We start from the raw sequence: 12,682 nt of genomic DNA on the forward strand, positions 1-12,682 counted from the left end.
GGCTAGTGCTGCCCCTTCTTACGTAGAATATTGTTTAGTCTATGGTTGTAACTAGAAACAATTTGTCAAATGTCTTCCGTAAAAATCTGGTAAAAATTAAAACGCAAGTCGTGTATCAAGATCGAATTTATTCCTTTGTTTACTTTAGGCTAAAGCTAATGTAGTATTACATTAACTTTGCTTTACATTTCAAATTGAGATTCGCTGCAAACATAGAATAAAATTCATAGTGATAATTTGAGTAGTCTGAAGAACATTTTTGAATATTTAAGAAGAGGTTGCTTCACAAGTTTTACTTCACCATTGTATCTGCTACTACATGCATGTGTGGTCAGTACTCAGTACACTAAAAATTCAAATAAATCATGACCATATCAACAAGAACTCTCGTACAAATTGCTGGATGGGGAGGTGTTGTAGTTGGTACCACCGGAATATACTTACAATACCGTTTAATTGATAACGTGCGAAGCTACGATTACTATAAGAATGCATTGAAAAAGTTACGGGCTCATGCAGGCGCTGTTCATTACTTAGGAGAACCCATTAAAGATAAAAGGTTCAAATTAACTGACAAGGAAAATAATTTTTCAGATGGCAAAGATGCTAGATTCCGTATACCAGTAACTGGCCCTAAGGATAAAGGTGTTTATTATTTTTGGGCAGTGAGAGAAAATAACGAGTGGACAATCACTAGAGCTGAGTTAGAATTAAAGTCAAAACCAGAAGCTAGACTCATTATTGTAATGTAAGACGGCAAATAATTGAATAATATACAAGTAGCAATCAATATTAGAAATATTATGGAAAATAATATTGTATTAAGTTTGTAATATATTTATGTGTTGGACTAATATATTTTATTTATGATCCTAAGTCTTTATACAAAAGGAATATAAAATTAAACTTAATAATTAATTACTTTATGAAATCTTAAAACCTTTATGCAGAGCTGGATTATCTCTTAGGCAGATTTGATAAATGTCAAAGGTCTCAAGATCAGCTAGCGGTGCTGCACATAAAAAAAAATGTTTCCTATAGTGAAAATTCTATTTTAAGTTATGTGTTTAACAAATCCTTAATGACTACTATTATTTTGATTTGTTTTATATTTCATGGTTTTGTTTCAATCTTAAATTATGGATGACATTCATAGGTGTATACATCAATAGCATTTATTATAAAAAAAAAATGTGCTGTAGATTTTTATTATACTGATGCTTGAGCGGCAATCATATCTAAGTGACAATCAATAAACTTTTAAGTAAAAGCAATTTAAAAGTTTTCATTTTAGTAAGAAATTTCATAACAATTCAATTATTTACTTTCTTCTTAAATAAAAGTCTACTAAGCAAAAAAAAATCATTGCTTTTTTTAACACAGGCCCATCTCTAAAATGATTAGTTATGCTCATTATGAGGTTCTAAACTGTGTTTATTTTTATGCAGCAACTTTAATGTCAACTTAACAGAATTAATAAATTACTGAAGAATTAACTTAATAGAATGTGAAATAAACACTTTACAACTTGATGTATGTTTTTCTATGTTTGTTGGTTCTGTTAAGGTTAGTAATTGTCAAATTCCCCTCATTGGATTGAAAAAGTTATTACTGAACAACAGGAATATTTATTCAGAGTAATATTAAGTGTTTTTTTATCAACATAGGCACATGAATAAAGACAATATTTTTGATTATTATTTGTAAACAATACATTTTTACTTCATAGTAAAAACGAATATGTATATATTAGAGAAATATGATTTTCCGTTTTGTATTTTCAGTAATAAGCTGAGAAGTTGATATCAAAAATGTTCATTGGAAATGCTAAAGAAAAGTTTAATTTTCATAACACCCTACTGTGTATAGTTAAAGGTTTACAAAACAAAAATATCACATTAGATCTGCGAAACGATGCCTACGTATGTGGCACAATTGAAACTTGTTGATGGGTGAGTCAATATTTTTCTCTACATTCTGTAGGGTTAAGGAGACTTGATTATGTGTAGATATATTACATAATTAAATCTAGTAACCCCTAAGGATATGTCGATTCGAATGGATAGAAGTGTAGAAATACCGAATTTAAATAAAGATTAATTGAAGTTTATTTTATTTATTTTTATTAATTTCTTATAAAATATAGGGCAATATGCATGTAGTTTAATTCTACACATAGAGATATCCTCCATCAACCTGCTTCTGTTGCATTGGTATGCGGTTCCTGTTGAACGCCATTCAGTACAATTTGTACACATGCACTTAGTCACCTCATTCACGCTCGTAACAACCTTCAGAAAGAATGCTTAGGACGCACGACAGTGCGCCTAACGCAGTGTTAGCAATTGCGCAGTTTTATTCAGCTTTGTTTATCTGACAGCCAAATGAAGCAGTTGTAACTCAATATTATACTAAAAGCACTGCAGAACTTTCAGACAGCAAAGTAATGTTCGTGAATAAGAGTCTAAGCCTTCTGTCGCTCTTTAGTTTCTGATAAACAATAGCTATGGCACTACTGGAGACAAACTTTATGACCAATATAAACAATTGTACTGTACATGTACTATATTATATTAATATATAAAATCATATTGCGTTATTCCCAGAAGGGGTAGACAGAGTTAAAATATTATCTATATGGTTTCGCCAACTTATCTTTCTTCCATCTTAGTCTATCCCCACAGAGGACACTAATTCGATGTAAAATAATAATAAATTTAATATGCTATGGATAAATTAAAATTTATATTAAAAATTATTTGATTGTAGCTTCATGAACATTTCATTTTCAAATGCTGTATATTGTGATACTCATGGTAATGAGTTTTCATTCGAGAACCTGTATGTTCAAGCCAGAAATATAAGATATGTCCACATTCCTGAAACTGTAAGTATTTAAACCCTGTCTTTGTAATCATGCATAATAATATTATTAATTATAACTTAAACACTGATCATTTTGTTTTATGCTCGATTTCAAAACTAATATCGAAATAAATATAAATAAAAAACATACAAGGCGTCACTCTTTTTCCACTTTTAGCCAAACATATAACTGGTGAAATACAAGTGTGTTCTTTTATAACACACTCACTTTTCACCAGTTTAATTATTTCCATTAGGGGCAGGCTATTGTCTTTTACCAGTCACATTAACAGACTCCAGATTGTTACTAAGCACAATAAATCAATATCACTTTTCTCAACTCAGAATTCGAACCCGAGACGTTAGTGTGATAATTGTCTAGCGCACGCAATACAACTTCGTCATCAAAGCTCTCTAGAGCTTATTACTAACTACATTTCAGGATAAACTGAAAGTGACTTTGAATGTTGCTCATTGTTTTTAATATTAATAACTTTAGAGTACACCCAAATCTTTCGAGTCGTTTAAAAATACTCTATTATATTAACTAGCAGATTCAGCAAATATATAGTAATTTGCACGTCGGAATATTTCGAAGAAGCAATGTTATTTATTTTATGCAGTATGAAATATTGAATGAAACCATCCTGTCTCTAGATGCCAATAATTTCGACGATAAAGAATGAAGTGTGCAGACAAAGAGCACCAAGGCCAGCCATTAAGGAATTAGCTGCCAATTCCAGGAAAATGAAGAAAGCACTCAAACAACACATGGAAATTGTTGCATCATTGGATACTGAATAGTACTGCAAGTTTAACCTATGTTTATAATTAGAGAATTAAATAAAAAATAATGTTGAAAGAAACTGTGTACAAACATTTATTAATGTAGCTTACTCCTAAAACTTCTGAATTACATAATAATTACAACAGTTATATCCAGTTCAAATTCTAACAAATAACTAATCTTAATATTATCGTAAATTCTTTTAATTAATAACATTAAACTATTGAAAGACAATTATATGTTGCTTATTATTATAAAATATACAATCGTGCTGATGCCTACATGCCATCGACAATACTACAGGCTAATCTTGCTGAGATATCAAGTCATGGACTGGATTTTATTTGGTTATATACTAAATAATAATTGTAATCCCTATCACCAAACACGACGCACCATTCATTACATATTGAAGAACTTACAAATAACTAATTTGTTTTTTATTTGCTAAAAGTTCTTCTATATTATGTTATATACTTCCGATAGATTTACATTGTTTGCTGGTCTTTATTGTCATATCAACACAAGCAGAAGTCTTCCTTTATGTTAATGGCAGCTAACATTAATACGAAATACTATAGATTCTGTGATTTTTTTCTTTGATGAAAATCTATAATATTATGTTTCTTTTTTACAATATCATGTTGCTGTCAATAGACGTTCCGCGTGATTTACAGAAATTGGCATTTACTTTTGATTATCATCACTAGCAGAGCTGTATTCACATTCATTGGAGGATTGTGTTTGTCGATTGTCTCCAGAATACATCCGGTCTGACACAACACTTAATGGATGTAGAAACACTGCATCTGAAGATTTGTTATTTTTGCTTTTGTTCTTACCTTCTCTGTTGTAATTCATATTTGACTGATGATTCATAGAAGGCGTTATGAATGTCGGCGTCGCGCTCGACACGAGAACGTTATTTTCTGCATAGTTGGATAGATAATATTTGGATTTATTATAATCATAGGTATCGATTTTAATATCTTGTTGACTGTACAGTTCATTTTGGTTAATTTGTTGGCTCTGATACATATCCTGATTATCATAACCTGATATATGGTCAATATTATAATTTTTATAGTCATAATTTTCCTGTTTGCCTCCAGATTGTAAATGTCTACTTTGATGAGATTTATATACAATATCTTGTCGATCACTGACTATAGCATTTTCTGACGGTCTTGTTGTGCAGTCAGAATTTTCCGATGGATTATCTGTGTTTTGCGTTTGTTTGGACTACTAACAACTTGTTTTAGAATTGAGGGCTGTCCGGGCTCTTGAATGTTTTAGTGGGTCGTTGGAATACGGTTGACTGGTCTTTGTAAGTATTTTGGTTTGTAGACTGTTGCGTGGGATCCGGTGTTTGGCTGCAGAGATAGTTTGACTGGTTTATGCTTCTAATGATTGACGTCGGACTGGGCGACGACTGCATCACATTGGGCCGTTGTACCGCTTGCGGGTTCAAAGTGCCTATAAACAATTATAAATGTGATCATCTGCAAATTATAATACATTATCTATAATAGGGTATTATTATTAAATAAAAATTCTATATACTGGAAGCATATATGTTAAGAATATCCTAGAAAAAAAAATCTAATATAATAAAAAAAAAAACAAAAACGAGAAAAAGCTACGCCAAATTTACCAAAAAAGTGTATGATTAAAACAGGCATATATTCTGTGGATCGGTTTCGACTTATAATTTGTACTTACTACTTGGACCCTTTGTCGGCGGGACGGGCTAAGAACATAGAGTGCTAATTTTATTATTTTATATCCCACAATTATTTTTCATTTTAATAGTTTGCTGAACATGACCATCAGAACAAACATTGCAAATTGGTAATATAAAGTATACAAAGACTCATGCTCTATATCTCAGAAAAGTCAGAGGAGCTATAAGCGGTGAACCGAGGGCCTTCCGGGTCACAGCTTGTGTATTCCGCTGCTAAACCAAGTGGAAAATGTGTCGACTAAACAGATCAATCTTCGCCTGATGGTAAGCGATACGACCGCCCGTAAACAGAAGAAACACCATCCAACCTTGAATAACACAAAGTATTGTTTGGTATTCCACTGCGCTCGCCATCCTGAGACATGAGATGTTAAGTCTAAGTTATTTAAAATGTATATACCTTGTGGTTTGTATTTAGCGAGTTGTGCGTAGACTTGTTTGATGCGCTCGATGTTGATCTGCGAGGCCTTGCAGTGGTCCACCATGGGCATTGGATAGTCGGAGCCGATGACGCAGCGCGCCGACTGCTGCACCGACTCCGGCGCAACCCACGGCTCGTGGATTGTACCGCGTCGGCATGTTCTTCAGTGCGGGGATGTACCGCCTGGAAATAACGTTAATATTAATTAACGTAATTTTTTGTGGTGTAAAGTGTAATCACTTAAGCACAGATTTATACCACCACAAAGTTTGCAATAAATAATAATATTTCTGAAACTGATTCTAACTATATCATTTAACGGGTACGTAATATATTATGGGTATTGAAGCATGGCCATATATTACAACATTTTATGTAACTTGTTTTTTTGCATTTGGAAATTGTAAAGTAGTAACGTGCTTCGTAGAAGTCCTAACGCACCTGATGAAATCTCCGTTAGGGTCAGTCTTCCTTCCGAATCGCACGGGGCAGTAGCAGTGGAAGAACTGCTGGAAGAACGACGAACAGGACAGCCACATCCACATACCCGCATTCACCGACCAGTCCGCGTCTAGTAGAAGCTCGTCGAATACCTAAACATAAGTTCAATATAATTAATTAATATATTCTTATGTATTTGAAACATATAAAGCAAAAAAAATATTCTAAAATATTTTTTTATACATAATATATCAACTAATAAACTTGTCAATAATTCAAGAAGAGAAATGGTAATTAACATATAAATAAAATGTTCTTACCTTCATGCCCTCTTCCCATGAAATCCAAAGATCTCCTCTGGTGAGAAAGCACGCGACGGCATGCCTCGCCAAGTGATGGATCCAACCCTCCTCCCTCAACTGCACCATTATGGCGTCTATCCAAGGGAACCCTGTTTGGCCCTGAGAGACATATTAAAATTAACACATCATCAATTAGTGCAAAAAAAATAATCAGAAAGAACACATGATCCCGTAAATGTCTAGCATTTTGTACTCGAACACCCTACATTATTATAACTGGTACAATCCGTGTGACGTATTTTGACTTACATTAGCCCACTTGGCGAGTGCCTCTTGGTTTTTCTCCCAAGGTATTTGCACGCATATGGGATTTCCTTCCATTCGATCGAAATTAGGATTCCGAGTCGCGGCGCAATAGAAGAACTCTCTCCACAAGATTTGTCCGTGGAGGGATAACGGTGGTCTCACCCGTTTTATGCGTTTATACAATTCTGTTAACTGATAATAAAATAATCTCGTCGACAAGCAACCGAATCTGAAACATTGAAAATTATTACAATTGTTAAAAAAAATCTTTATAGATACAAAATTCAAAATATTGTTAGTGATTACATTGTCCCACGCGACGACGACGCATATATAGTTTTTTTTTGCTTCAATATTTATACAACGGAAAGTGACATTAATTTATCATTCGTACGACGCAGCAAAACTTCTTTTAAAAAAAACTTATTTTAATCAACCATATTATAATAAATTTGGCAACAATTTGGCTTTTCAATCCTATTTGGTACCGTTTTATTGATTTATAAAATATTTTTTTAAATTGGCATTTATTATCAATAGTAACGCGAGAATACAATATCCTAGAAATCCAAAGGTAGATAGGTACCTAAAGATTCCTAAATTATAAATCATTTGACTGCGTAACGGCAATTTTTCAAATCTTATAAATTATTAATAGGAACTCAAAATTCCAAATTCTATAAAAGCCGAAATCTCACAATGGCTAACCTTAAGTACGGAGACAATCCCGTCTGACTTGCCAACAGAGATTGCGGGGTCATTTTGGGTCGTCCAAACGAGGCCACCCAAGCCTTTCTTTCTAGATGTCTTTCCAGCCTAGCTAGCGCCTCACTTTCACCTCCGATCCATATTGGAGGCTTCAGATTTTCCGTTTCAAAACCTAAAATCAAGTACAAAACAGTGGGTACTGTTTTTATTTGGTGATTTCGTTTTATATCCTGCTTGAGAAAGATAGCATAGAAACTCTATGTGGGGTCAATTTGCCGTGTCCTCATAATAAACTAGTTTTTGTACGCGGCCTCCTGGGATAAAAACCTACAGCGCTCAGGAGTAATGTAGCTTCCTATTAGTGAAAGAATTATCAAAATCGGCCCAGTAGTTCCAGAGATTAGCCCTTACAAATCTACAAACAAACAAACTTTTCCTCTTTATAATATTAGTAGGTGTAGATAGCAAGAGACAGATTTTTTTATGTTTTGCCTGTACCTATGCCTAAGTTATATTTCACACGGTATAAAGCAGCCCGTATAAGCCAGGATCTACAGTACTAGCATAAATTTTATGGCACGGAGCATTAAAGCATTTCGCCAAAGTCACGATAAAATTAATAAAGTATCTCCCTTATTCATAGACGTTATATATCTAAGGACGGAAATCATTGCTTTGAAAACAAGTCTATTTATCCGACAGCTTGCTGTTTGTTCAGCTTTGTTTATCTGACAGCCCACGAGATTCAGATTGTATCTCAATATCAGCCAATCACAACGGCCCTATGTCTACGCACTGCAAAGGCTGCCATGCCATCTGCAGTGAGGAACAGACTTGTTATCACAGCAATGCTCTGTCAATGCCAATCAATGCCATCAATGCCATAAAAAAGATTTCTTTAAAATTTAGACATTTTCACATGTTACAATATTATAAGATACGTTCACAATAAACGAATAAAGACAGGGTGTCCCAGAAAGTAGTGTCAAGCGGAGGGGTCCGGGAGATAGAGCACCTTGGGGTATCTGAATCACCCCATGTATGTTCCGCGATATTTCATAGTTTTCGAGTTATGAATATTTTTGAGAATTTTCGATTAGTCCGATTAAATGTTTTCTTTTTAAAAAGTAGAAGACAAGATTTTTTATTGCAAGCTAAAATTTTCATTAGTTGTACTTTCTTGCTAAAACAATTAGCTTCGTAACTTTAATGAAAATTATGAAAATGTAGGTGTAAAGTGAAATACTTATGTTCTATGAATTATGATTTAAATTTTCTTTTTGAAATTTAAAAACCTAAACAGGTGACTTCGTGGGTCTAAGGTAGATCAAAAACTTCATAGGAACTATTTTGGCTAAAATCAGCCATAAGACACAGTGAGGTGGAAAATTCTTAAAATTTGCCATCAGGTAACAATTATTTTTTGTGACGTCTCATCATTCCTAAGGTTAATTAGTTTGGTAACTAACTAGAAATTACTGCAAGAAAACTATGATTTAAGCATTTGGCATATTCTTATGTTTAAGTTCAATTAATTTTGCATGATTCGTTCTCATGGTTTAAGGGTTGTTAAAGTGGGTGCAACTCTTTTACCTACAATTACAATGGGCCGAGGGGATAAGAGACCGAATTATTGCTATCTCTCTCACTTCAAATAATAATTACTTACAATAAATAAATAACATTAACATCTTTCTTATACAGTGCGGTTATTTTAAACAGAGTTCGACATTTTAACTTTAGTGATGTATATAACGTAACATAAAGTGATCAATGGTGTTGAAAATATAAAACCATACAGGTCATATTATCTGTTTCTAAAATTACACATTCGGTACTTCCATTACATGACCAGCAGTTTTTATGGGTAAGTATCTCTAAAGCGACGCAAGAAGAATGTTAGCGCTCACACGGGACACTCCGAGTCATAAAATAGAAGCCTAACATACACACCGAGTTCTTCGAGCGTGGGCACGCCGAAGCGGTCGTCGTGGTCGTCGGCGACGGGCGTGGCGGCGCCGTTGAGCGTCTGCGCCGAGATCGGCGGCTCGGCGGCCGGCGGCGGCGGCATGCTGGCGATCAACGCCTGGAACTGGTGGTACGTTAGTGGCGCTTTACCACCGTTGCGCTCTATAATGCTGAAACATAATAACACATCTCTCTGTAATTAACATTATATTTAGATTACAGTCTCCAAAATAGAATCAGTATATTCAGGATTTAGGTTACTTATGTCACGTCATAGTAAAGAAATACATTGGGTAGGTACTAGGTAGTAAATAGATATTAAGAGATCCTTGGATAAACTAGCAACATTGGATTTCAATCCAATCTATTTCAATAGATACCTATTAATTGTTTTAACATAACATTTTTTAGTATACTTACTTGTCCAATTTATACAGGGTGTGCGAAACGCGCGATATAACCGTAATGCCGACCTCTCGACACTTTGACATGATATTGTGATCCCGCACGCGCCCGTATGGCTCGGGGTCTTCTTCGAAAGTGAGTGCCGTTGTGCCCCATTCCCGGAACAGTTTGGGGAGCGCATCTGCAGGCTGTCCTCTAACCACGAACAACCGTGAATTCAATTTCTTCAGACTCTTGTCCAAGTCCTCCAGACATTGCAGAAGGAATCTAAGAATATTTTTTAATAAAAATAAATCTAATTATATTATTATATTGGAGATCCGCGTGTCCAGAATAAGACGGATAAACCGGAAAATTAAATTTACGATATTGCAAAAATACATATAAAATAAAAAATCAACACTATTTCAATGTGTTTATTAAATTTATAAATTTTTTTAAGTCTGTCATGTGATTATAATGATACATAGGCATTCCGGGAACACTATAATACTAGGCAGCAACAACCGATCTTATTCTTTTGTACTGCATAATATTATCAGTTTAACTATTTCCGTTTTAAAGTATGTGCAATGTATATCATTAGTAGTTATTTTACTTGCCTACAATAATAATTGTTAATGGTATTGAGTTTGCTTACCTCCATTTATTAATGCCGACATTGGACGAGCTTGCAAACCAAGGATCAATAAGGAAAACACATCGGAATGTGACCGCATCGACAAGTCCCTCTCTGAGCGCGGGGTTGTCGTGCAAGCGGAGGCCCTTCCGGAACCAATGCACGATGTGCTTGCCGGGCGGGCGGCGTGCCTGCGAGCCGGCCGCGTGCGTGCGCGCACTCGACGCCGGCAGCGACTCAGCGGCCGCGGACATTACCACTTCGGCACCCACATCACACCTAAACATAACAATATTTCACTTTTTCTGAAATGTGAACGATCATTTGAATCAATATTTTGCAGACAGCTTGTATAATAACTACATTACTTTGAAATTTAGACAAAGCCTATGAAAAACATGAAAATAACATATCAGTATTTCACATTTTGTAATTTGAAATATCATGTATTCCCGCTAGGGGCTTGTATATTGCATCACAAGCAAACTATTTGTTCTGTGAAGCGTGAAGCCCCATTCGAAAATAAATAGTATTTGAACATTTAATACATGTTAAACTGCTCGAAAAGTACTGAGTTCCGAATAAAACATCACAGGACAAAATCTATTGTTTATGACCGCACCTACAAGCTTTTAGCGGAAATAAAACATTATATTTCCACTCACATATATAATTTAATTGAGTTTACTGATGAAATTACGATAAAGGAAAAGGCACACGCCTTGTCGCGATTAACTATAATAAAACAACTACGTAACCACAGAAAAACTGCCAAGTTATTTTTGATCCTTAGAGGCGTTGGGGACCTGCTTATTGCGAACGTCTGCATATTTATCGAGTTCTGTATAAAGTTCGCTAATTTAAACTTTCCATTTTAATCACTTTATACTTATATTAAGATATTGATAAATGCCTAACATTATTAGGTTTGGACGTTGGACTTTACATAATAAATTATGTTTTTAACTCTATCTTTAAATGAAACTTATCAGTTTCTATAAAATTCATTAGTCCTGCGATTATTAAAGCTAAATTTTTCAGATAATTTTCTTCATTGTGTATGATAAATTTCTTTAAAATGTTTTAAATAGTTTGAATGATTATATTATTATATAAAAATATACAAGTAATCTTACCCAATATTAATATTGTCCTATTGAACTGCCGAATTGGCTTAAAAGTTTTCTTTATCTTAGACGATGGATTGGATGCAAAACTGAAACATAAATACATAATTGACATAATATTATAATTAGAAGTAGGCACGTAACAAATAATATTATGTAAGATAAAAGTACGTCACGGAAATAGTAAAGTGGTAACAAGTATGCTGATAATTATTACATATCTAACTAGCATTTTGTCGCTGCTCCATCCATCTTTTTCTGAAATGACAAACCCACTGTACGCTTTTTAGGATGTAAAATAGCCCATAAGTTACTTCAGAAACGGTTTATTATATATAGAATTATCAAATATAATCCAAATCTATTCGGACTGTTATACGTCTATTTCTGGCAAATATTTTAACACGCATTGATCTTAACAAACTTTCATATTTATTGTATTAATAGGATACCTTAACTTTACATTGTCTATATTCTAGAAAGTAGAAACTAGCTCTATAGCTAGAGACTACTCACTTCTGTAAAGTCATATTACATTGTAATACTCTTGTAAATCCTGTTATTTTAAGGCGTATGTTCATTTTCCTACAGGTAAATAAGAATATTGAAGTATAAAATTATTTGTAGTTATTACGACAATCTTTGAAGTCGCGGCGAGTTTAGCTCCTTATGAAATTTCAAATTGTTTAGGAACGCTTACAAGTTCCGTCTTTCGAATTTGTGCGGAATAAAAGCATTTTTTTTTGTTGAATGTTGCTTGATACCGCTAAACGTGTTGTTAAAAAATTGGGTAATACAGGCACGTGGTCACCCCGTGGAGTAAAACAAAAAACAGATTGTTAAGAAAAATTAAGTAAGTAGGAAAAAAAATTGCTATCATGGCGTACGCTGCCTAAACCGTTAGAGTTAGACAAAGATGATATACCGTAGGATAGTTTGTCTTAAATTGTTCTAAATAAAAGTCCGCGACAGCATATATCTACCTTTTA

General features: G+C 34.1%; 2 protein-coding genes and 1 long non-coding RNA gene across 4 annotated transcripts; 2 read left to right on the top strand and 1 right to left on the bottom strand.

Annotated features, from left to right (window-relative positions):
- The first annotated feature begins 18 nt into the window (after nt 1-18).
- LOC119191785 (cytochrome c oxidase assembly factor 1 homolog) lies at nt 19-1,937 on the top strand. 2 transcript variants are annotated; one of them, XR_005113528.1, is made up of 3 exons: nt 22-330; nt 595-748; nt 1,785-1,937. XR_005113528.1 is itself a non-coding variant. In XM_037445651.1 (2 exons), the coding sequence occupies exons 1-2, from the start codon at nt 366-368 to the stop codon at nt 1,801-1,803; spliced, it is 402 nt and encodes a 133-aa protein (XP_037301548.1). In that variant the 5' UTR covers nt 19-365; the 3' UTR covers nt 1,804-1,937. The 2 variants fall into 2 exon arrangements, 1 of the variants encoding a protein (XP_037301548.1); XM_037445651.1 differs by having other exon boundaries at nt 19-748.
- Nucleotides 1,938-2,375: 438 nt separating this feature from the next.
- LOC119191786 lies at nt 2,376-3,731 on the top strand. The gene is made up of 2 exons (XR_005113529.1): nt 2,376-2,887; nt 3,523-3,731. It is a non-coding gene; the product is annotated as an uncharacterized LOC119191786 (long non-coding RNA).
- On the bottom strand, nt 3,722-11,820 carry LOC115450655 (cryptochrome-1). The gene is given in 12 exon segments (XM_037445649.1): nt 3,722-4,888; nt 4,890-5,128; nt 5,797-5,959; nt 5,961-6,000; nt 6,259-6,410; nt 6,579-6,719; nt 6,870-7,095; nt 7,575-7,746; nt 9,528-9,712; nt 9,963-10,214; nt 10,588-10,845; nt 11,703-11,820. Coding segments are annotated over 11 exon segments (2,352 nt in total). The 5' UTR covers nt 10,821-10,845; nt 11,703-11,820; the 3' UTR covers nt 3,722-4,339.
- Between the last annotated feature and the right edge of the window lie 862 nt (nt 11,821-12,682).

The sequence above is a fragment of the Manduca sexta genome, unplaced genomic scaffold (genome assembly GCF_014839805.1).
Source record: "Manduca sexta isolate Smith_Timp_Sample1 unplaced genomic scaffold, JHU_Msex_v1.0 HiC_scaffold_1918, whole genome shotgun sequence".
Lineage (NCBI taxonomy): Eukaryota > Metazoa > Arthropoda > Insecta > Lepidoptera > Sphingidae > Manduca > Manduca sexta.

Bases quoted from the DNA above. Each gene is read 5' to 3' on its own strand.
- LOC119191785 (XM_037445651.1), top strand. From the start codon at position 366: ATGACCATATCAACAAGAACTCTCGTACAAATTGCTGGATGGGGAGGT.